At 42.0% G+C, this 26,495-nt stretch overlaps 1 protein-coding gene across 1 annotated transcript in view; it reads left to right on the forward strand.

Moving 5' to 3' along the window:
* The window catches only part of STAT6 (signal transducer and activator of transcription 6), a 101,237-nt gene that overhangs the window by 42,001 nt on the left and 32,741 nt on the right, over window positions 1-26,495 (forward strand). Inside the window, exons 2-5 of the mRNA XM_018569427.1 lie at window positions 11,924-12,068; window positions 21,638-21,760; window positions 24,788-24,797; window positions 25,128-25,211. Of these exons, the coding sequence (XP_018424929.1) occupies window positions 11,941-12,068; window positions 21,638-21,760; window positions 24,788-24,797; window positions 25,128-25,211 (345 nt within the window). The 5' untranslated portion in view covers window positions 11,924-11,940. The remainder of the gene's footprint in view (window positions 1-11,923; window positions 12,069-21,637; window positions 21,761-24,787; window positions 24,798-25,127; window positions 25,212-26,495) is intronic.

Genomic DNA, 26,495 nt, shown 5'->3' on the forward strand with positions numbered 1-26,495 from the left:
CCCCCCCCCCCAGCCAGTAGCAGACTAACTATTGCACCCGCCCACTGGTGCTGTCAATCAGCAGAGGTGGACCTGAAGTTCTCCATCAGGCCCTCTCTCTGGTGATTGACAGCAGCAGAGGGCGGGTGAAATAGGCAGCTTCCTATTGGCTATTGCAAAAAAAAAAAACCCAGCAGATAGCACGGGAAGCATTAGCTTCTTTGCTATCTGGCATCATTTCAGGGGGGTGCTATCCCCACCCCCAAATGGGGGGGGGGGGCAGAGAGCACCTCCCTGAAATGAGAAGAGCACCTCCCTGAAATTACTTTTTTCAGGTTGGGATGCCTGATAAGTCATTCAGGTATATTAAAAAGTGTGAGTAGCAATAGGTCAAACTTTACAGAAGTCATGAAAATATAAGCTTGTCTCTGACTGGTTTCTATAGGTTATATTACAAAGCATTGTAATGCATGATCAGCGGAACCATCTGTGCATTGTGGTGCATTGACATCTCATTTGAAATGAATGGTCACACTTGCAGTAACACACCTCAATGCACTGCAGAGGTGTAAAAGGGTGGGGGGGAGGGTGGGCTGAATGAGTAAACCTGAGTGTGCTTCTGTTTCCAACAAATTCATACTTTCTTTCACAACATACTTAGTTGTAGCTATATAGATTTAATTTTACATCTGTACACAACGATGCTGCTTTCATTGTCAGTGCCACCAGCCAGTACTGCTGTTTTATGTGTTTGACAAAATCCTTTATATATTTGTTAATTTTATTTCCTTGAAACTTAAAGTACATAAAAATCAAAAGGAAACAACAATATTAGATTTGTAATGTTTAAAAAACCTTCTTGCCTTCACCGCAAACAGACTATTTCAAAAGATATAACTGATAACATAGTGAAGGAGGATATCTGCGATTCCTGCATATTCTCAGAAAGCTTTTGCTAAAGCTTTTTCATTATTTTGTATTTCTGCTGTTTACTTTAGATTTACCAAGTTTCTTCAAAATCTGATGAAAATATGCTGCAAATCCAATTCATTAATGACTTAGAAGTCCAACTGATGTATGCACAGTTAAATCTGTGTATCTACTGTGAGCCATTTGTTAAATTATAGTTATTGGTATTGAGTTTAGGACTTGTTCACACCATATACAGTGCGGTTAGCTGCTGAAACGCACTGTATCACATCCCGGCTAGCTTCCTGCATTCAGGGGTGGGAGGGGGCGTGGCGGTGCATTGAAGTCAATGGGACAGTAATGCCTGCGCTCCGGTCCAGTGCAATCTGAAAACATGCTGCATACACTATTTTTTCAGATTGCACTGGGCCGGAATGCAGGCATCGATCTGCCACATGTTCTGGTGCGGGCGATCAACTGCGGGCATGGGGCGCGGCTGCAGTGCCATTGACTTCAATGCACCGCCACACCCCCATCCGGGCCCCTGAATGCAGGAAGCTGGCTGGGATGCGACACAGTGCATTCCAGCAGCTAACCGCGCTGGGAACGCACTGTATATGGTGTGAACTAGCCCTTAAAGTCCTGCATTAGGCATGTGAATTATTTTCAACGATGTTTATAAATGTTGAATTTAATTTTTTATTGATGCAGCAACTTGACTGCATTATTTTGGCTGGAGAATTAAGGTGCCCATACACTGCACGATTATCGTACGATAATCGTATGCGATCGGTTTTTCGTACGATAATCGAGCAGTGTGAACGGAGACGCGCATGTTCGAAAACCAGCCGGGAATCGTACGATTCTCGGCTGTTTAGAATGGTGCTCGGAAGACAAATGCCGAACGGCCGGTGTGCGCACGCGCACACTGAACGTTCAGCATTGCGGTCATCGGAAGCCCGCCCCTCAGGGGGGCGGGCTTGCGATGATCGATAGTGCGATCTGCCTGTCCAAGATAGGCAGATTGTACGTTTCTTTAATCCCTGTGCAACCATCGCAAGACTAAAGTCTTGCGATGGTTGTAGAGTGTATGGCCACCTTAAGACAAGAAAGGTCAGTTAATTTAGGGAACATTTAACAAGCATGATACAGAGCAGGAGCAGTTCAGTTTATTCCTAGCTGCATTGATATTGTTCTATAAATAACACATAACTGTTTTGTAAATTTCTTAATGCAGTGGGCATAAATAAATGTACATATACTTAGTACATACCCTGGAACAAGCAAATATGTATGCTAATGCCTAGCCTGCTTTTCTGTGTTACTGGCCCTATGAGGTTTTAGCCAAAATCTTTGCAGGAGTTTTTCTAGATTTGCTCTGCCCAGCCAGGCACTGTTGATTTATCCTATAGGCTGCGTCTACAGTACTGTAGACACAGTCTATAGGATATATGATCATATTTAACAGCTACATATATACATAAATATATTACAATATATAACAGCTGGTCAGCATTGAGTATTAGGCCAGGAAACTGTTAAATATGTGGGGGTGATTCCAGAAGGGTCTATCTGCTTGAGGCACGATCCAGAGCTGTATACAAGTTAGTGGCCAATCCAGTTGGACACCTGGCAACAGGTTCAGCAGAAGAGCTAGATTGAACACGGCATACATGGGATTATACAGGGTGTGTCAAGTTCCACAATCCTGAACAATGGAGCAAACACAAAAATCTCCACTTTTGGATTGCTACCAGGCCAGGATGGTGGTGACCACTAGTTGTGTGGAGTGACGTCTAGGACTGAATTTGTGCTACATTTAGGTGTTCAGACACCTGTCTTTCCTACACTTTTCTCTGTAAAATTGTGCTTGCTTTGAGTAACAAACACATTCAACTGAGCCTCTTGTTCAATATCTACAAAATATTATTAGAGTTAAACCCTAAGGAGCAAAGACCTAGGTGACTAACACTGGAGACATTTACAGTAATATGATATTTCTGAGTTTGTTTCCCCAAGACCTTCAGAGCAGAGGAACTGCCAACTAAGCTTCTAAGATTCTCATGCTCTCAACTGGCAGAGGTCCAGGTAATTCTATTACCATATGGTTGTCACTGCACTACAGTAGCCAAAGAAGTGTTATACCATGTACCAAGAAGGCTACACAAGCTATTGTATAATTATTGCTGCCACTTTTGCAAATTATCAAATCAGTAGAGTAGATGAAGAATTTTGCCAACATTTGAAAAAATGAGTTTAATTTATTTTTGTGATCAAAAGAAACAAAGCGCTAAAGGTAGCTGTATGAGCAAAGGAATAAGCTATAATCGATTCCGGCGAGGCCAGCACGGAAGCCAACATAAAAGCACAAAACAGGACTAGCTTCACAAACAAGTATAGACATAACCAGTCCAACCAAAATACAAAAATCAATTAAAACCACTAAAATTCACACGCATGGAAACCACCTTTCACTTGGACTTTTTGAGCATTGGACACTGATTTTGACGTTTTAAACATTGTTCGTTTATTTATTCCATCTGAGTGAATTTTAGTGGTTTTAATTGATTTTTGTATTTTGGTTGGACTGGTTATGTCTATACTTGTTTGTGAAGCTAGTCCTGTTTTGTGCTTTTATGTTGGCTTCCGTGCTGGCCTCGCCGGAATCGATTATAGCTTATTCCTTTGCTCATACAGCTACCTTTAGCGCTTTGTTTCTTTTGATCATACTAGGTTCCACCTTTTTCAGAGCAGCTTGGGGTATAACTATTCACATTTATTCACATTTATTCTTATTTTATTAATTTTAATTAATTTAATTTATTACTAAATTTTATTTTTCCAGAAGCGCAGATTTATTTGTTCAAATTTATTTTTGTACTGTGCTGATTTACTCTGCTACTCACTTCATGAATCTGCCCAAGCCCTGCAAACGGTTTGTTGACGCTTGTCTGGCCCACTATACAGATAGCAAGCCTAGCTAACCTTAGATAAGTCGCTTTGTCTTCCATTGTGTTCTTCACACCTAAATATAGTTTTCAATATGTTCAGTTAACGGTAAATAATGACAATAGTGTTGCGGGTATAAGGGCAGCTTTCCAGGGTTATTTGCTCTGGCAAACATCACCTTTTCTAATGTTTTGGAATATACACAGAAGTAGCCTTAGAGAATATCTGGCATTAGTTGATATTAGGAGAATCTAATTGTTTATGCAAAGATCGCAACCTCCTTATTTAAACCACGATTAGCAACTGTTGGGCAAATGCCAGCCTCAAACAAACTATTTAATTTCTCCTAACAATCATTACCGCTTAAATCGTTAGTTAGAACGGGGTATTTGTATGCCAGGCTATATGAGAAATAAGCCACCTTACTTCTACGATTAAACCCAGGTGGTGAAATGTGTAGAGGTCTGTACATGGGGGAGCAGTTACACAGTGCATGCTTGCATACTTGTTGATGTACTGTACGTCAATAAAAGATTGCATTTATGCATGCACACCTGTGGAGTATGCCTACCTTTGAAGATGTATTAAAGGGAGGTGAGAACTCACCTTTAGCCTTCACCTGACAGTGGCAAGACCGGTTTAAGAATTGGAGTGATGGGGGCCTTTGTTACTGCATCAACTATATGGGCTTACAGAAAGAGAAGTACGGTAATATGGAATTATCTTTAGCCAAAATTTGGGGGGGGGGGGGTTGCTTTTTTTTTTTGTATTGCAATAGGGACAGTTTAGAACCTTTGCCAGTCTTTGTATTGCTGTGTCCATGCTGGGAATATTTACCCAATTTGCCCACTGGGACCAGGACAGAAAGTGATGCAAAATCCAAAATGTTTCAGTTGTCACCGGAACTTGAGATGAGGCGAAATATTCCATGGGGTCACCTGTCCCAGTGTCAACTGTCCAAGAGGGGATTTCCCAACACTTTGGAGATATTTTACCACCAGTTGTGTCTCATGAACAGGCATGAAATCTTTTCAATGTGACACAGGCTGCCACTAAAACAGGCTGCCACTAAAACAGGTGTTTAACCACTTTTTTTGGCTAGCGATTTACTTTAAGGTATTTGTTAAAACAATGTTGATATCAAAACACTGAGATTGAAATTAGGTAATCCAGTATTCACTTAGAACATCCAATCATGTGCATAGTATAAACAAAAAAATAGGGATTCTCCTTCACTTGTTTGGCAGGGGTGAATTTACATTTTCTGCTGCTCTCAGCCAACTGTTTTGTACCGGAAACCCAATTGACCTGCTTGCTGACTGTATCTAAACCCAAAAACGTATTGCAATATATTGCATGTTATCAATCCTTAAATGTGGTGGCTGCATTAGTTTTCTTTTTTAGGCTTTTTTCGCCCCTGTTTCACCTAATGATCAGGCCAGTAGCGCCCTTCCTGTCTTAAAGTGGCTGCACTCTATGGAGGAGCAACAGAGACACCCTTGGGCAGTAGCATTGTCACCCTGCATTGATTGGTAGTGTTAAGCTGACCATAGACTGCGTGAATTTCGGACAATTTGCACAGTGGGTGCCCCTGTTGTCACCCTTCTGGTCAGCATCCCTCGATCAGAAGATCAGAGGGGCCAGTTGCAAATCGTTTGGTTCGGCCCCATCTGGAGTATGCGGTGCAGTTTTGGTCGCCAACTCTCAGAAAAGATGTCCTCAAAGTGAAGAGAGTTCAGTGAAGGGCTACAAAATTATTTAAAGGGATAGAAGGCCTGAGCTTTGAAGACAGCCTCCAGCAAATAAACGTGTTCACTTTAGAAAGGAGGCGATTAAGAGGGGACCATATTGTAGTCTACAAAGTTATCAATGAGGACCACAATATTCGAAACAAACTGTTTTATCTGAAAACTGTATTGAGAACCCGGGGACACAACAGGAGGTTGATGGAAACGGAATTTAGTCTTAGAATTTGTAGGGGGTCTTTTACTGTGAGAGTAGTGAAATTGTGAAATTCCCTTCCGCAGGTGGTGGTTTCTGCTTAGAGCATTGATAAATTAGATAAATGTTTTGATGAATTTCTTATCTCACTTCATATACAAAAGTATGGGCAGTGTTAGAGCCGTATAAATGCAGACACACAATAACATACACCCATACACACATACAGTAGGTTGAACTGGATGGACCCTTGTCTTTATTCAACCTTACCTACTATATTACTATGTTAAATAAAAGAAAGCTAATGCAGTCACCACATCCAAGAATTGGTAAGCTGCAATATATTATAAGTGTAGTGCTATGATTCTTGTATAGGTGTTAATACCTTTATATTTTAGTGCATAACAGAACTTTCAGTATCTGTGATCAAAAAACTCTCAAAGTGTCCAAAGTGATAAACTGTTACTAAAATCCTTGTGTCTTATTTGTGTTATCAGTCTTTAAAACAATGACCAATCTGCTCCATGACTGATATCTTAGAACAAAATATCACCTCCTGTGTTCTTCCACCTCCTTCCATGCTGTTGACCATAACTAAAATACTTCAGTATGGTCCCAAATGCTTCCCTTTGCCAACAGGGATACCAGGGCATTTTAGAGGGCCGGTTCACACCACAAACAATGCGTTCCAGAGCGGTCGGCCTCTGGAACACACTGTATCGCAACCCAGCCGGCTCCCTACGTTTAAGTGCGGGAGGGGGCGTGGCGGTGCTATGAAGTCAATGGCACTGCAGCCATGCCCGCCGCCCACAGTGCGATTGCCCGCACCTGAACGCATGGCACATCAGTGCCTGTGTTCCGGTCCAGTGCGGTCTGCAAAAATAGTGCTTGCAGCTGAGTTGCTGTTGTTCCCAGTTGCTTCCACTTTGTTATAATACCACTAACAGTTGACCGTGGAATATTTAGTAGCAAGGAAATTTCACGGAACAGCTGAATCCAATGATTTGGAGGGATGTCCCAATACTTTTGGCAATATAGTGTATGTCTTTTACTATATGAGACATATGTTAAAGACATAACTGTTAGGTACCTGGTATGGAGACCGAAGGTATGAGGAGGCTCCTCTTGCTCCTCGTGTCTTGTGGCCTTTGATATTGGGCACAAAGGCCAGGCAGACAATGAGTGGCACAAGTGCTTTGGGTATTTCCAGTAATCAATGTCAAACAAGCCGGGGTCAATAGCCAGGAGATCCGATGCGGTACAGAAGGGAGCAGGCAGAAGAATATCCAGGAAACAGTCCGAGGTCAATAAGGCAGGCAGCAAACCAGGATAATCGGCAAAACAGGAACAGGTCAAAAGCCAGGGAGTTCAGGAGTATACAGGATCAGGCAAAACAGGATACACGGAGCACACACAAACTGGAAAGACAAACCAGCAACTAGTGGGCGTTTGAGCTGGGTTTAAATAGGGCAGTGAATCTATCTATGGCGTCACTTCCTGTGCGCCACTTGCCACGTATTTCCGCACGTCACTTCCGACTGCGCATGCGCGTGTTTGTTCTCAGCTGCGCCTACACGTGTTTGTTCTCAGCTGCGCCTGCGCGTGTTCGTTCTCCCCTGCGCATGCGCAGAGCGGGACTTTTGCTGACAACTGTGCTCTTGAACGACTGTGGCGGTGTCCATTCTTCTACTTATGTTTCAAGAAAGTAGCCATCCGTCGACAACCGTTGCACCCACTAATGGAACAGCAGCTTTGAGTGCGGTGAGTATATGGACAGTTTCCTGATAATCGGGGCACACGCCACCGGTACTCGTACTCGATACCGCAAAACCGGTTTCGGTGCATCCCAAGCTATTACAAAAAAAAACAAAACATAGAAGAGTAAAAATGTTAAAAGTTAGTCAAACAAAATTGACAAAAAACTTCCATGACAACTCAAAATATGTCCTAACTGAAAAAGCACTATACTTTCCATTGAAATATATCCAGTAATTTATCACCTAAACAGGGTCCTGGAAGTCTTGGAATTTATTGCATGTACAGTGAACTTAAAGTGTATTTCCACCTATGCAGTTACATTTGAGAAAATCCTACTATATGTTAATGTGTTTTTATTCACACACTATATTAAAAACATGTATTTTTGTATATTTCTAACCTTTTAAATGTGTCTGGGTAGCTGGCCTGCGGAGCCTTTCTGTACAATTTCATGGTGACAGGAAACTCTAGATGTTCCTATAGAAAGACAAGGGTCAGAGTGAGCTTCCTTTCATTAACATACAATGTTTCCAGATCTTTGACTCTTGGTTATGACACATAGTGCCTAATCTAATAATGAAATCTTCCAGCACAGTACAGACAGGGTTAATTAGGTTAAAGATGAACTTCCCAGACTCCCTTGTATTTTAGAGGAAAACTAATTTTAGAGGGGAAAAAAATCTTTCATTAAAGAGCAAGTAATATGTACCGTATTTTGCGGTCTATAAGACGCACCGGACGATAGGACGCATGGCTTCTGTGACAGAAATTCTATGACAGAAATTCTGTCACAGAAGCTGCAGTTAATGTCCTCTGAGACAGGTGGTGCTGTCTCAGTAATCACACAGAGCAGACGAAGAATGACGTTCTTCGTCTGCTCAATGGGCTCTATGGTGAGCTCCTATGGGGGACCGTGACGGGTCACGGTCCCCCAGAGGAACGGGGGACCCAGAAAACTACGGCAGGGGGGCGGACACGATCGCCGATGCCGCCGCCACTCGATTTAATACATGGGATCTAATTAGATCCCTTGTATTAAACGAACAGCGGCTCCCTCTGTACATTCAGCTCTGCTTGTCACGAGCAGGGCTGAATGTACAAAAAGAAACTACTCGCCCGGCGCCCGAAACTGCATGTCCCGGGCGTCGGGCGATAGGTATTCGCTCCATAAGACGCAGGCACATTTTACCCCTCCTTTTGGGGGAAAAAAAGTGCGTCTTATGGAGCGAAAAATACGGTAAGTATCATTTTTTATTTATGTGGGAACATGTAACGAATACAACATAGTTGTTATCTGTCGTGGCACCAGGGGTGCCCTCTTACCTGGGGTCCTGCGGGCACGGCGGGGATTGTAGAGTCCTTCTTGGGGTCATTTGGTGCCCGGCAGCGGCTGGTTGCGGTTGCGCGCATGCTGTTGTCTATGACATGATGTTGCCGCGGCCTATTAGTCACCTCAGGGGCTGATCATGCACACCTTCTCTCCTAGCCATCCCATTGGTTCCCAGGGACCTGTAGCTTCTTTGTTGCCCAGACAACAGGGGCGTTTTTGGTTCCTGCTGGTTTTAAATTCCAGCCAGAGCCAAGACTTGTTGCTGACGTTGTTCCCCACGATTTGGATCTCCTGGTTATCGACTCCTGGCTTGACTTCCCGTTTATGATACTTGCTGCCTGCCTTGACCTGGACTATACTCTGACAACGCATTCCTGGACTCTCCTTCTGGTATTGTTCCCTGCTATTGGGTTCCACTCCAGCAAACCGGGGGACTCCGTCCCCTCCCTAAAATTATCCCAAATTGGCTGCAAAAGTGGAAATACACTTTAAAATGTATATCCACCTTTGCAGTCACACTGAGAAACCCCAAGTATATGAATTTGTGTTCGCTTTCACACAACATACCCAAAAATGATTTTTAAAAGAATATTTCTTACCTTTCTGGTTGATTTCTAGCAAGTTTGCACAAAGGATATTTCAGGCAGCTTCTATTGCTTAGAATAGATGGCAATGTGTAGATAAAGGGCAGAATGAGGGACAGTTTCTTTTTAAGTTCATTAACATACAATGTACAAATATAAAGTAGTTGTTACCCCAATTTGGCTGCAAAAGTGGAAATACACTTTAAGATAAATGCAATTATTCAGAACTTGTTGATTTATATGTTAATTTACCCCTTTTGTTTGCACACAAGTTGCTTTTGTAAAGTGAAACTATTCTGAATGCAAGCTGGTCTTGCTGGTCTGGCAGATTTTTAAACTAATCTGGCATGCAATCAGTGCATACTTTAGTTACTTTAGTTGCTGATGTACCATTATAAGGCAGTACATTTGGCTGACAGGCTTTTGATCTGCAGAAATTAATGTTTTCTGTTCAAACTAGAAAGAAGCAACTGAAGCACCTCATATATATACATAAATATTGACATACATACCTTACATAGATAGTGTACAACAAATGACATGTGTGTTGATCAAACTTTCCGGGAGAAAGTGCTTCTACTAGCGGGAGACTCCCGGAGTGTCCGGGAGAGTTGTGATGCCTGCATGCATTTTGTCATAGGTGCTGCAGTGCTCAGGTGTGAACAGAAACAACAGAAGGCAATGGGATTTTTAATGTTGAGTGTTTTGTAGCTTCAAGCTTTGAGCTACAAAATGCCTAGTTATAAATGGGCCTAGAAAAGTAGAAATTAGATAGAGTAATGGAGGTTTATAACCCAGTAATTTTGTTTTGCTCTTTGTGTCCTATTGGGGAGAGTTCTCTTCACTTCCTGTCTGATAGCCACAACAGGAAGTGAGAGGAAATCTCTTTTAAAGAGAGTGATACCCATGGTAGTCAGCAGGCTCACCAGAACTAATGTCCACATTGGAAGATTTTCCATCTATTCCTGTTCTCATGACAACCCAAAATTTGTGATTTTGTCACTTTCAGTCACTTTCGGTCACCAGGACAAATAGAGAGAGTGGATCTCCCAAACTAATTCACTTGTGTCCAGGTTACAAACCTATAGGTCACTACTGTTGATGTAAATAAGGAAAAAAGGCAAGCAGAGGGCACTGAGCTGGCTTCATGTGATCATATCCCCAATATTGACTTGCCATGATATATTCTGCACTGCGTCTCTGTATGGAGGTGACCATCTTGGTAGAGGAGCAGGTCTTTGCTTTCTCATGTCAGTGCTGCCCCCTGAGGTCTGGTGGAGGTAATGATCAAGAAGTAGCTGGAGAGGTGCAAAAAACACAGATCCATAGAACCGATGGACCAGGAGCAGGTGATCTTTCCACTGCAATTTTCTCTCCAGCAAGGTGAACAGTGATTGTCATAGTAGAAGCATCTCCAAATCTCGTGGACCTAGCAGTCAGAGGTACAGTGGCTCCCACACTGCAGATATACAGCTATGAGGTCTAGGCACAGAAAATGCACTGCTATTTTTAAGGAGGAAAGGTACATTCTTAGTGCTCAGGCATAATTAACATATATGCCTCTAAGATAGCAAATCAGGAGAACAATTATGTTATTCTTGTTTAAGAAATGTTACACTGTCAAATAATGTAAGCTTCAATATTATGTATTGCTTACAGTGCAGTCTAGATTTATGTGTATATAAAGGTAAAACCTGTTAGTAGGAAAGGGCTAGACCCTTTGTCAATTTTTTTATTGCTGTCTGTTTCCCTGGTGGAGAGATTCACCACTCTATTTGTCCTTTTGACCATTGTCACCGAGACAGAAAGTGAAAGACAGAAAAAAAAACAAATCCTTCACTTTAAAGTTGTCACCAAAACAAAAGATGACAGTAAATCTTCCAATGGGGACAGGTTCTGGTGACAACTGTCTAGGAGTATAATACCCCTCACTTTGGAGAGGGTTCCTCTCACTTCCTGTTGTGTCTGGGGGACTGGAAGTGAAGGGAATTCTCCCCAACTGGACACACAGCACAAATTACCGTAAATAACAAGGGTTGTAAGCCTTCACTACTATATGCAAAACAAAAATATAATGCTTTCCTTTTATAGTGACATGCCTATTACCAGCATATAAACTTTAAATATAACTTTGTACTTGACACCAACTGGACACACAGCACAAATTACCGTAAATAACAAGGGTTGTAAGCCTTCACTACTATATGCAAAACAAAAATATAATGCTTTCCTTTTATAGTGACATGCCTATTACCAGCATATAAACTTTAAATATAACTTTGTACTTGACACCAACTGGACACACAGCACAAATTACCGTAAATAACAAGGGTTGTAAGCCTTCACTACTATATGCAAAACAAAAATATAATGCTTTCCTTTTATAGTGACATGCCTATTACCAGCATATAAACTTTAAATATAACTTTGTACTTGACTCGTACTTGATATTGTTTTTATTTATTTATTTCAGCACATCCATTTGCAGATATGGCCAAAGCCCCTTCTGTTTGGAGTTATGTGTCCAAAATGCCTCCAGAGCATTTAAAAAATGTATATGGAGATTTTCCCCAGAAGGTGAGGCAACACCTTGGTGACTGGTTGGAGAATCAGCCTTGGTGAGTATCCCGCCATAGCATACTAAATATACTGCAAACACCAATTCTGATGTCATTATGCTATAGTCTACCTGTGAGTTTTAAAATGGATTGAAACAGTAATTTGGATTATGCATACAGTTTGAAATTTACATGTTTCATTCAAGAAAAAAATCTTGGTATTGGCTGGTTTCTTTCTTGTAAAAATGCAAACATATAATTTGTAATATCTGCAATGAATAAGGTAGAATTATAATTGCAATCAACATATAAAGTATGTCAGTCATAAATTAGTGTTGGAAGTTATATAGCTGGATTTATTTATTGAGTAAGGAATAGGGGGGCCTTGGGGTAATGGGGGATGTTTTTATATACCTGTTTGTATAATGTATGTTTATATAATTGTTTTTTACTACTTCCTATATTTTTTCTTATAGAATCAAAAATATATAGAGTGATGGATATATACCAGGGACGTGCGGTCAGGGAAGGCAGGTGAAGCAGAGCCTCACCTAGTATTATGAAGAAAAAAGGTGTCAGCTTCAAGTCTGAAGCTGACAGCTTTTTCTTCATTCAGAGGGGCTTGTTACAGGGTACACAGCAGGGAAAGCCTCCCCGATGTGTTAGCTGTAATGGACGGAGCGATGCCTATTCATTACAGGCAGCGCTGCATCTGGCTTTTGACAAGTAGTTAGGTTACACAGCAGCGGGCTTCCCCACTGCTTCTGTAACCTAACTTGATTAGCTGTCCAATCAATATTTACAATATTGTGAACATTTGTAAATAACCTATTTGAGATGATAATAGGAAAATGTAGTTTTGTAGTTGATAACTGTACAGAGAAAAGTTACCTTTGCTACCTGTGGGCACAAGCCTACTGTGCCTAATGGTAAATTCAGCCCTGGCTGTTCTATGGTAAACAAAGCATCCATATAGAGATTATGAGAGATTCTGAGGGCTTCAATGCCCAGACTGAGTGGTTCCAAAGCCGTCTTCGTCTTCCTCAGGTAGGGGTAGTTGTGACCAGAGTTCTCCTAAGAGGGGGTAATTCAAGGACCTTGTTTTTCCCTGATACATATGAAGGTTTGGTAAACTGAACACAAACAAGCGTTTTACAGCCCAAAACAAAGAATTTACTGGGTTTAAAGTGACCTTAGTAATAAGTAATAAGCTAGTAATGAGCGAATCCGCCCAGGTTCAATTCACAAATGGTTCGTTGAATGCTTTTAGAATCCAGAGAATCTGAACTTTTCTGCAAATTGGTGCCCACTGGTATGCACAGTTAGTTTTGGTGCACACTGTTTTGCACTTAGTTTTTTATTTTCTTTCAAGCAATGCAGTGGTGTGCTGCAAACAAAAGGCAACTCTAAGAACAGATGGTTAGCAACAAGTGAATGCTGTGCATAACTGCTCTGAAACCTACAAAATAAAATGGCCTATCAACATAGAATAAAAACAAAGCCCCCAAAATAATACCTTCTGCAACTAAAGGCCACTTCATTATTTTTCAAAGGAAATCTTATAGAAAGAAAAAAATGGTTTGCTATTGACTGGACAGCAGCCAACAGTGATGTTGTCCTCATACTACCAGAAAATGCAATTAAAATAAAAAAGGCCCCATTAAAAAGAACACACAGAAATGTTTTGTCAGCTCCCCCTATTCTCTCCCTATACAATACACTGATGTTTAGGCTGCTGTGAGCCCTTTTATAGAGAGGGGGCTGCCTTATTCAATTTTCCCCATAACTGGTCCTTCAAAGTCTGCTGTACATGCTTCAAAGGCCATGCGGTGCATTATAGTTACATAGTTATTCAGGTTGAAAAAAGATAGAAATGAATGGAGTACAACCAGAAAGATAGTAGAAAACTGAATACATAAATACCTACTAGATTGTAAGCTCTCACGAGCAGGGACCTCCTACCTTCCTGTATTGAAATTGTATTGTTGATTGTATTGTCTAACCCAGTTTTGTAAAGCGTTGTGCAAACTGTTGGCGCTATATAAATCCTGTATAATAATAATAGGTAATAATAATGATAACTGAAAACCTGTTATTTTCTACAAAACCATAAATCTATAGTTTATTATGGTTTAAAAAAAATCACCCAGTATGAATAATGATAGAATAATGTTGTTCTCTTCATTTTAGTGATACTATAGCCACATTTTCATTACCCTTTTCAAATGTTCTGCATATAGTTCCCTATTTTAATCAATGCAGTGACTTTATTTAGAAAGGGTAAGAGGTGAAATATAAACTCAAGTTTAAGATGTTCACATTTAGTATGAAGGAAATAGTATTAAAGGAGAACTATGGGGTCAGGACTTTTCCCCATAGTTCTCCTTTGGGTAACGGGAGGACAGAAACTAGTGTCCTCCCGTTACCCTAAGCTCAGTATACCGCGAGCTACAGCTCGCGGTATACTGAGACGACGCAGCCGGAGCGGATCCCGACATCGATGTGGAGATCCGCCCAGCTGCTTGAGTGACAGCTGGCTCTGCCTATCTAGAGGCAGAGCCAGCTGTACCCGCCCCCTCCCACGTCCAATCCACCAGTCAGCGCTGGCGGATCGGAGCGGGGGGAATCCAGCCCCTCCCCTGTCACGGCAGGGAGCCGTGACAGGATTGAGAGGTGAGCGAACGCAGGTATATGTTCACTCACCTCCTGATCCACTGAGCCGACCTGTGACAGTCTCACAGGTCGGCTAGAACTATGAGGTGAGTGAAAAGCACTCACCTCATAGTTCTCTTTTAACACTATTATAATGTATTATGGTTTTAGGTCTATGATTGTACAAACACAATGAAAGCTGTGATAGTTGGAGGAAGATTTATAATTTGATACTGAAATAAATAACAATTTAGCTCTGGGTTATCAAGAATTATAGTTTAAATGCGTTGTACCTTTTTAAAAGTACACATCCAGAAGTGTACAGACAGTAGCCCTCGTTTTAGTAATGGTTCAAATATTAGTAACCTGCATTTTTTTCAGAGGTTCAGAACTTTGGATCAGTATTATCATTCAATGTCCATTTTTTATCATTCAATGTTTCTTTATTAAATGTTTCAGGAGGGGGTTCAAAGTTACAAAATATTTGTTTCACAGCATTTGTACAATAAGTATCAACATACATAAGGATTCATTTAACAGGTATATGCAAATTTAGAATGGAGCATAAATTATATCTGGTATATTGGACAGTTAGTTTTGAATAAATGGCAGTAACTTGCACCTAATGAGGTGAGAAGGGAAAGAGATAAGGACAGTGTATGGTAAAAGAAAAACACATAGAACTAGGTAAGAAAATCTTAAAGTAGTATTAATCTCTCAAACTTGTTTTCAATAATGAATCCAGAACAAACAAATATACATTGCCTAGCACTTTCCAGTAGAAGATCACAAAGGACCATTCAGACTCCAGCAACTGTTCATCTATTAGCTTGGAGAAGGGGCCAGGGGTGGGGGTAGGGGAGTAGCTTGATTTGCTGTGTCTGTGTTTGTGGAGACACATACAGCTTGCTAGCACACACAAGGGGGACTGCATAGCACTCTGCTTGAGAAAGGAGTCACTCTAAAACAGGAAGTCAGGACCTGTGCTCAGGGACCAGCCGGTTCTGCAGGAAACTAAAACTTTTAAACATCTTGAAGCAGCATCCATTGTAAGTGATTTCATTAGTATTTGAAATAGCTTAAAATCCCTTTGATTTTAATAGCACTTTAATAACAGTAATCAGTCCATTGTCTTTGATATAGTAGTAAGTTGATAAATGGTGTAAACAGCCAGGTGACTAATGAAGAAGCTGAGGAGCTGGCAAGTGTAAAGAGATGCGTGGGCATGCCCAGCTGCAAAAACTCAAAGGAGCAGAGCTTGGCAAATGAAGTGTACCAGGAGTTGCTGGACCCAGCTGCAAGAACTTGGAGGAGCAGAGTGTGGCAAAAACAGGGCATGCCAGGAACAGTGCCAGTGTCCAGGCATGATAGCTGGAGCATAGCAGGAACTATGCTAGTGGTTACCAGGAGTTGTGCCAGAACCCAGGAGCCAGAGATGGAATGTAGCAGGAACAGCACCAGTGGCCAGGAGCGACAAGTGGAGTGTACCAAGAATGGTGCCAGGAGTGACAGACAGTGGGCACAAAGAATAGCACCAGCCAACATAAGCAACAGGTGTAGCATACCAGGAACAATGCCAACTGCCAGAAGAGACGGATGGAGCATATTAGGAGTAGTTCCACCAATCAGGATCGACTGGTAGATCGCGATCGACCTAATGGGCACCCCTGATCTATAGAGTCCCAGATCTTGACAGTGAACAAGGTTAGATGAGAGGTCACTTTGGAAAGAGATCTATGGGTTTTTGGAATCCAAAGCATAAGAGGCAGCTTTGTGTTACTAAGCTGTTCCTCAAGGGCAATCAATTTTTTTATCAGGAGTAGGGAACACCTAGTCTGCAATATGGTAGAGTAAAACGGCCACAAAATATTTTTGGAAATCCAGGAGGCCAAGCCCACCGTTCAATTTAGATTGAATAAGAATCGTAAGAGAGATTCTTATTTGGCCAGCACCCCAAACAAATTTATTGACCCGAGTTGCAGGGAGACGAGGTACTGTTTAGATACATTAGAGTGGTAATGTTTTGTAAAAGGAACCGGATTCCAGGCAGTATATATTCATTCATATATTCAGTGAGGGGCTGCCCCTCACTCTCCGGGTTGATAAAGAAGACAAGCTCTTCGAAACGCGTAGCCGCTCTGCAATTGCTACACCAGACCTCGCACACCTCCGTTGTTCCCGTCCTCTCCCGCTCCATCCCACAGACACACCGCTCGTTGTCACCGGGCTCCCTGCTCGTGCCCTCGAGCGTTGGAGTCTCACTACTTGGACCGCCCCTCACTCTCCGGCTTGGGCTTGGGCTCTCCGGCTTGGGCTGCCCCTCACTCTCTGGCTTGATAAAGAAGACAAGCTCTTCGAAACGTGTAGCCGCTCTGCAATTGATACACCATACCTCGCACACCTCCGTTGTTCCCGTCCTCACCCGCTCCATCCCGCAGACACACCGCTCGTTGTCACCGGGCTCCCTGCTGGAATTGTCCCTATCTGCCAATGGCAAGCGTTTGATGAAGTCCACCGATGGCGTGAAGAGTGAACCCTACTTCAGACCTCTCTTCCCCATGTTGCTTTAGCCTGAGAGTGAGCTATCTATAAATGCTAAGACCGTGGGTAGAAGGAGCACACTGCAGAGCACAAGTTAGACATGTCTCCCCAGCGCCATGACCATGCCACACCCCCAGAAGTGATAGGTTTTATATTGGGCTTCATTAAGTTTAACATTATGCAGTTAATTAATCTGTCTGCAGTCTTTGGGTGGGTGTATTATAATTGCATTCAGCAATGTTGATCGCCTGCCTAAGAACACCCGCTTCTCTAGACTGACATACACCCATCAAGGCATTTTGATATTTTTATAACTCCTCCCAAGAGTCAATAAATTAAACTTCAGCTTTAGGAACAACCTGAGGAAAATCTCTGAAGAAATTGGTAGCAGTAATAATGTTGTACAACAAAAGAACGTAAATACTGTAAACTCCCAGTTATCCAGCACCCACAGGGATTGGTAGGTGCCAGATAACTGTAGTTTCTGGTTGCTTAAGACTTTATAGTAACTCTCAAGCAACCATCTCCCACAGCTCCCCGCTTTTCTCCACAGCCGGGAGCAATAGCCAGATTGCTATTGGCTATTTCAAATTGCAATAGCCAATAGCAGGCTGGCTATTGAAGCCCCGTCCAGTGAGCAGAGGAGTATCCCAGAGAGAGAAAGTACTCTCTCAGGTCCGTTCCTTTGCTCAGTGGGTGGGAACAATAGGCAGACTGCTATTAGCTATTGCAATTTGAAATAGCCAATAACAGACCTGAGAAAGTTCTCTCTCAGGTCCGCTCCTCTGCTCAGTGGGCGGGCAAAATAGTCAGCCTGCTATTGGCTCATGCAATTTGAAATAGCCAATAGCAGGCTGGCTTTAACTCCCCATAGTTTACATTCTGCTGCTCACCTCGGAATCTAGCCGCCAGCCGACAGCAAGATGTATACAAAGAATTTTAATTGATAACACATTTTTTTTTAGTGTGCACCAATCAATCAGTATTTTTTTTACATGCATCAAATCACCAGAAGAAAAAATCGAGGACATACAGTATTTGTATGAGAGTGCAGGTTGCTTGAATGCCGGACAATGGGGAGTGTATTGTATTTGTGTGGCTCCCTCTAATGAGCTTGCTCAGAAAAATATAACTTACTCACCCCTACCTGCCATACATGGCATGTACATGTCAAGCAGAACATCAGCTCACTCTAGTAGTGCTGAGGATATAGGCAAGAAAAGGTTTCCCACTGTACTGGGTGAGAGTATGATGTTATGCCCAGTCAGAGCCCATTCTCATGGGGGATTTCCTTTGTTGGGTTTCAGTGCCTGCTGGCAGAATTTTCCATTCTTTATGAAGTTTGAGGCCCGCTTCGAAGTTGGAAATAGCAAAGGTTTCTCCCTGTCTGGAGACAAGTAGTTTCATGAGTTATTCACATTTGTATTTAGTTGTTCCTTGGAGCCTTTGTTTAGGGTAATAGCTTTTTCCTGTTTTGAATGAGTAGTGAGAGAAGATGGCATATAGAGACATCCCTGAATATTTTGTTCTAGTGCCTGATGGTTCTTCCCAGCTGCAGCCATAACTTTCTGTTTAATGTGGAAGAAATGTATACATTCCTTGGAGTGAGGTCAGGGAGGAAACTCTGCAGAAAGATTTGGTGAGCTCTGTTTAGAAAGAGTTCCGCCTTACTTGTAATAAAGGATTTCATGAGCTGTTGGAGATTATTTGAGAGTACTGACTGTGGATTTTTTTCAGGGATTAAAATATAATTGTGTTACCTTGAGAGCGATCCTCCATGTCTCCAAATATAGATTCAGGCAATTGAGTCTGTTTCGTGATCATTGTGGGTATCCGCGAGATCATTGTGGGCTACTGAGAGGTTATCCAGTTTGATTTCAATGTGTTGAAATCTGTCACCAAAGCCCCGAATAGAAATATCAGTTTTTGTTATTAAGGTAGTCATATCCTGATTTAGAAAGTTTATCAGGGACAATAGCGTGTCCTTCAAAGAACTTCAAGGACTCTGGGTATGTACAAAATTAACTCTTGCAGTGGGGTTGCTTGTTTTGGTCTAGGGCCTAAAATAAAGAAGATCTACTCACTTGATCCTCAATCCAGCGGTGGACCTGTCTCCACTCCGGCTGTGGAATGTCCCGCAGCGTCCTCACGTCCAGTGCAAGTAAATGGATGTGATGACATCACGGGTCTTTAGACCACCAGAGCCCGGGGGAGAAGGGGCTGCAGGGACTGGCCTAGCAGCTAGGTGTGACCAAGAATTGAGTGAGTATATCTTTAAAATTTTAGACCCTAGACCAAAATGAGCCCCTAACGGTTACAGTGCTGGGGATAGCCCCACTGCAAGGGTTCATTTTTAATATGCCTAGAGTTCTTCTTTAATGTTGAGTCAGAGACACACTGGTTTGCTGTGGGGTAATCCTCCATGGATGTCTGTACACTGGGGCCTGGTAATAGTATCTACATTGCTGAAAGGAGTCAGATAAGTGACTCCTCTTACATCCATCACCTCACTCTATTCTCTGTACGACTCTATAGAACTTTCCAATTAGAGGAAGACAGCCTGAGAGCAACCAGCTATTGCTTTGCTCTCTTTAGAAACCCCAAAATGCATTAGGACTGCAAGTAGCACTCCCAATATATACAGTACTGGGGTTGTAGCAGGGGTGTGTCCATTGCCTATGGCTTGGGTTGTGGCATGGCTGTGTGCATTGCCTATATATAACTGGGGTTGTGACAGGAGTGTGTGTATTGCCTATATATAACTGGGGTTGTGGCAGGAGTGTGTCCATTGCCTAAATACATTGTGCTAAAATATGTCCCTCTTTCTCATCTTAGAAAGTTGAGTGGTATGTGAACAAAACTACTTCTTAATCCAAAAAGGTCTAAATAACCTTTTTATTACACAATTTTCCATTTTTGTGTCATATTCCCCTAATGGCACATTTTGCTGTTTATAGCAATACATTAACTTTAGGTGCATGGACGTCTGTTGTGGTAGTTTTTCAATACAGAGCTCCCATCACAGAGAGCAATGCTCCCTCCTAAGACCCCACACACCAATCCTGCTTGCAACCACAATACCAACCCTCCTTTTAACCCTAAAACTAAGCCTTAATGTAACCTAACACTAATGCTAATCCTTCCTGTAGCCCTAACACTAACCCTGTAAACCTTACACTAACCCTTACTGTACCCCAATGCTAATCCTCCCTGTAAACAAAACACCAACTCTCCCTGTAACCCTAACACTCAATGGCGTCACAAGGGGGGTGACAGCAAAATGACCAACAGTCATTTTGGTGTCACCCTCTCTGAAAAGTCGGGCACTCAGTCATGGACCAAGAGCCCAACAGTTTCGGGAGAGAGGAGGGGACCGGCGGCATACCTTATCCCGCCGGGTGACTGTCCCCTCCTCTCTCTGCCGGTGTCCATAACCAAGATGGTCGCCGGCAGGTATCAATAGGATCGCTGTGCCGTGTCACCCGGTAACCACTCTTTGTGACACCCGGCCTCGGGACGCCCCTGCTAACACTAACCTGTACTGTAACCTAACACTAATCCTCCCTGTAACCCCACCACCAGCCCTTCCTATAACCCTAACCCTTACTGTAACCTAACACTAATTCTCCCTGTAACCCCAACACCAACCATCCCTGTAACCTTAACACTAACTTTGTAACACTAACCCTTACTGTAACCTAACACTAATTCTCCCTGTAACCCCAACACCAACCATCCCTGTAACCTTAACACTAACTTTGTAACACTAACCCTTACTGTAACCTAATGCTAATCCTCCCCCCCTCCCCTGTCAGATCCTCCAGCGCTGACTGGCGGAACGGACGGGGAGGGGGAGGGCAGAGCTGGCTCTGCCTCTGGATAGGCAGAGCCAACTGTCAATCCCGCAGCTGGGTGAATCTCGACAGCAATGTCGGGATCCGTTCCGGCTGCGGCATCTCAGCACACCGCGAGCTGTAGCTCGCGCTATACTGAGCTTTGGGTGACGGGAGAACGCTAGTTTGTGTTCTCCCGTGAGCCTTAGGGGAACTATGGGGAAAAGCCGTGACCCCATAGTTCTCCTTTAACTTTCCATTATGTAAACTTCACTCTTTGCATACTCTGTGATAAAGACCACCCCCTCCTCATGAAAATACTAGCACCAGAACTGTTCCCTGTTTATATTCCTTTATAATGTTGAATGTGTGTCAAGTGTTTCTGAAATCTGTGCGGTCTGAGCTATGTTAATTCTTTTTTAGCCTACTGTAAAATGTACAGCATATCCCTTTAACATTACATATTCCAGCAGTTATCCCATTCTGGTATGTTTGATTTATGTATCGTCTTGGCATTTGTCTTTTGGAATGTATTGCATACAGTATGAAGTGAAAACACTGAGAGCTATTTGTCTAACCTATATATACACAATGTCATTACAGGGAATACATCACTGGAACTGATTCCTTTTGTATTGAAACAGCAAGCTCTGTATTAAATAAATTAGTAGAAGAGCTGGAGAAGGTGGCATCCAATTGTGGCAGTGATGCGAGATTAATTCTTCAGTGGGTAGAACATTTTAAGGTAAGTGATCTATCCATTATCAAGGAAGAAGATGTGCCAATCAGTAGCAGTTAAAAACTGCATTAAACCGAAACTCCAGAAATTTAAAAAAACTTAACCCTTGCAATAGGTCTAACCTTGCCCTGCAAGGGTTAACTGATTGTTTCGGTCTAGGGGCTCAAATAAAATATACTTACCTAATTCTCCATCTATCTTGGCTGCTAGACTGGTCCCCACAGTTTCTTCTTTCCTGGGCACCAGTGGTATAAGCCCCGTTGACGTCATCATGTCTAATGCAGGTCCATTCACCTACATTAGATGTGAGGACACCAAGGCACATACCACAGCTGGAGCAGAGAGAGAGAGAGGTGAGCACTGACCAAGGATCAGGTGAGTATATCTTCTGAATGTTGGCCCCTAGACCAAAATGAGCAGTTAACATTTGCAGTGCGGGGGTAGCCCCACCGCAAAGGGTAATTTTTATAAGAACTGGCGTTCCTCTATAAGAAATACTGGAACAATGGTAATGTATGGCTACAACACCAGCTGTACCATTCCCACAGCAAAAGCAAGTGAGAGTTAAAGGAGAGCTATGGGGTGAGTGATTTACACTCATCCTCATAGTTAGAGCCAATGTGTGACAATGAAACTGTCACAGGTCGGCTCTATTGATCGGGAAGAAAGTTAACACATACCGCCACTTGCTCACTTCCCAATCATCTACCTGCAGATAGCAGTGACTGTCAGTCACCGCTGCCCGCAGGGATTATCCCCTCCTCCAGGGCTGACTGGAGTGATGGAAGGGGCAGGAGGCGGGCACAGCTGGCTCTGCCTATAGAGAGGGCCCGGTGTCAATCAGCCAGTGAGGTGGATCTCAACAGTGTTGTCGGAATCCGTCACTATTGAGGCGCTCTCAGCATATAGAGGGCAGTAGTCCGCTATATGCTGCGTTTTGGGTCACGGGAGGACGTTAGTATGACGTTAGTATATGTCCTCCTGTGACCCTAAAGAGAACTATGAGGTAAAAAGGTTACCCCATAGTTCTCTTTTAAGTAGGACACTGGCTGAGGCTATTACAACAGAATGTGACAACCCCAAAGGATAACTATACACAAAGACTTTCAGCACAGTAGATATGGACAGCATTGGGTGCCCAACATCAACGAAGTAGACAAAGAGACTTGGAGGCCTATTTACAAAGCAGACATAGGACCTTACTGCAGCCATGCTGCTTTATAAATACACATGGCACATTTATAGAACACAGCAATTTGTTTAACAAATGTGCCCTCTGCATGCTTGCTTTGGGTCAAAGCTTTCCTCTTATCATGGAGTGTTCCCTGCAATATGCATTGAACACTTGGAAGGACACAGCAGACACCACACCATGGTGTGTATTTTAAAAACTTGTATAAAGCAGATACAGTGAGGGGGTAAACACTGCGGTATTCTGCAGATAGCGTTATGTGCTCCCTGTTTTAAATATAGCCCTAAGTGCAGACTGGAGATTGGCCACTCTGGAGGGGACTAGTGTTCTAATTTCTACATTCTACTCCTTGAATGGTGTAGAATGTTGTTCCAATCCACATAAATCTGTTAGTCACAACCAGATGTTGATTGCATTTGCATAATTGGAGCTAGGTGTTAAGCTAGGTGTTAATAGCCTGCCCAGAGAGAGGTGTTAAAACAGCATTGTATGAAAGAGAGAATGGGGTAACCTGGAATGAAAGAAAATATAAAAATCATTGATAAAGAGAAGAAAAGAGAACAAAAAAAAGAATTATATGCAGTAAAACTTAAACCGCTACAAACTGTATTAGTCCTTGACAACCTTAATCTATAGATGAAGACATAAGATCACAGATGATGATCAATAAATAATCAATATTTTTCTCTGGATTACACATTTTCAGCAAAACTAGCCTGCTTCATATCCATATTGATGGTTTCTCTCATGATGTTAGAATGGTTATTCTATATATACTTTTTGCATACAAACTCGCGCTTAGAGAATTCTTCAACCTCTCTGAGATTTGTTGGAGAGGTCATCAGATATCTGAATTTACAGCGCTCATATGAACAAAAATGTTTGCCCTGAAAAACAACATGTCAAATTTTAGTCTGCATGGGGCATGTGGCTCACACACCCATATATCACTACTTGATGGGCATAACCTGCCCTAGGATAGATGAACACACCCACTTAGACCGGCAGTTGTGTTTTCCTATGTTATAGTTAGTTTAGTTTTTTGTTTTTGCACGCTTACTCTTTTTTTATGATGAACAATGAAAAAGGATTGTATGTTTTTTACTCTTGTACCAATGCATTTGTTACATGTAAGTGAATATGTCTACATTCTACAGCTATGTACTATTAACATTTTTTTTTTTTTCATACAACTGTACTCGCATAAAAAAAAAATTGTAAAGTATAATCCAGTAATAAGTGGTTCTCATCTGTAAGTTGCAAAGTGCTAAAATGCAAGTACGTTGTGGTGCTCTGACTAGTTGCATTGAGGTGGCACTCAAAATTAATGGCACTGAAAAGCACTGCACTTAGCTTTGTGCCTTACCAGTGCGAATGATTTCCCCTATTTGAAATTCAAATGATTATTTATGCTATCCATGCTATCCGTGAAGGATCTTAATTTCTTCTACCTTTTTATATAGTCTCTTTCTTTATTTTCTCTCTTTCCTTGTCTCGTCTCCCTTTTCCTAACACCTGCCTTTAATAGTCATATAATACCACTCATAAGGCTAAATTCACAAAGATTTAATGGGTAAACCTTATATTTCTCTTTACTTTACAAGGTAGCACAGGGAATGAAAATTCAGTATAACCAGCACAAAGTAAAAAAGAATGGTCTAAAATAGCTTTATTCTAAATCAATTTTCAAGTCATGTGACACGCTTTGCATCTCTTTGGCTCTGCATGGCTGGATTGGTGGATGGAACTAAGTTTCAGCACATCATGTGACGTCTTAGTGATGTCACTGCTTCAATCTAATTAGCCAATAAAAAATGTTTAGGGCCATACAGGTTGATAAATGAGTAGGTGGTAATAAATGTTTTGTTATCACTGCATGCAGTTATTTCTTAGTTTTTATTCTTCCCAGTCAATGCACTGCAGGTCTGCCATGCAGCGTATGATTGACTGGGAAGAAGTAGGTTTCCACTTTTCCTTCTAAGGACTGTTTTTGATACTATCTCTGTAACTTCTTCAATAAAACGATTAGTATTTGTTTGATAAGTGTGGACAACACTATTATTCTACTCTGTATACATAATTATCATAAAATGTGCTTTTTTTCTAAAGCAATATGATGGGCTACAGGGTTGTTGTTTTAACATATATTTTTGTACTTGCAGAGAATGTCACAGCATGACCCAAACAGCACAATACTGTTGTTTAAGGCCATTTGTAAAGGGGAAATGGATGTCGTTTTGAAGCAGGTATGCCATTTAAATTAAGTTTCTTTTACCTTCAAACAGCTAAATTATTGCTAAAGCTTTAGGACAAATGTTGGGGACTTAGGGTACTCTCCACTGTATCAGCCTTCTGCTAGTTTTGGAAATGTGGACAGTGGACAGATGGTTATTTTTTTGCTGTTTGCATTCCATCAGAGAGCTCTTCCTTCACCTCCTGTCCTACAGGCCCAACAGAAAGTAAAACAAACCTCTACAAAGCAATAGAAATTGCCTCTTCAAAAGTTATCACCAGTACAGGTGTCCCCACTTGTTCGCCCCATGTTCCTGTGACCCCTCTAAAATGTTGAATTTTCCATTACTTTTCCTACCGGTGACAAATGTAACTAATGGGAACAAATACAATAATAAAACTTGACAGAGGTTCTAACACTTCCTCACTTTATCCCAAATAAAAAAAAATGGCTTTACATAGCTGCAACTTGCCACAGAGAGATGAAAGAAAATTAATTTTCATATAGAAAAACCTACTGGGTAAGGAGCCTTTTCAGGTCATCTACAAGAATAAGGTAGTGCTGAGGCTTAAGGCCTCCTTTCTTCCTAAGGTGGTCTCTAGTTAAGATGCCTTCCATCTTAACTAGAACACTGTCTTATCCTTATGTGCTGCACCGAAACATCCTAACGTCCTTTTTGGACGTGGTTCGGGCTATTCGAGTTTATCTATTTGCTAAGGCTTCCATTGGCAAGTCTGACTCCCTCTTAGCCATTCCTTAATTTACCTGTATGGGTCAGCTAGCTTCTCGTTCCACTTTAGCTAGGTGGATTCATCAAACTATCATGCAGGCTTATAAGCTGAAGGGTACATTTCCCCTTTTCAGTCACAACTCACTCTAAAAGAAATGTTAGTGCTTTTTGGGCTTTTCAGCATCAAGCTTCGGTATTGTAAATCTGTAAGGCTGCCACCTGGTCCTCTGTTCACACTTTTGCCACGTTTAACCAGGTGGATGTTGAGGTCTCTGCAGATGCTAGCTTCAGCCACAGAGTTATTCAGGTGGCCATTTGAACTATTATAATTCCTTGTTGTGGTTTGGTTGTGTTTTTTCACAAAACTGTTAGTCGTTGTTTGCTGTGTTGCCCACCCCTCTGTTAGACTGCTTTTGGACATCCCATTGGTCCCAGAATTAACACCCCATGCACTGTGGTGTATGATTAGGAATAGAGGATTTTTGTCATTTTTAATCACCTGAAGGTAGCTGCATAACCAATTGGCTTCAGAATTAACTCCATGGGGGTGATTTACTAAAACGCTGA

Source organism: Nanorana parkeri, unplaced genomic scaffold (genome assembly GCF_000935625.1).
Source record: "Nanorana parkeri isolate BGI_ZX_2015 unplaced genomic scaffold, ASM93562v1 scaffold35, whole genome shotgun sequence".
In the NCBI taxonomy this organism is placed as follows: domain Eukaryota; kingdom Metazoa; phylum Chordata; class Amphibia; order Anura; family Dicroglossidae; genus Nanorana; species Nanorana parkeri.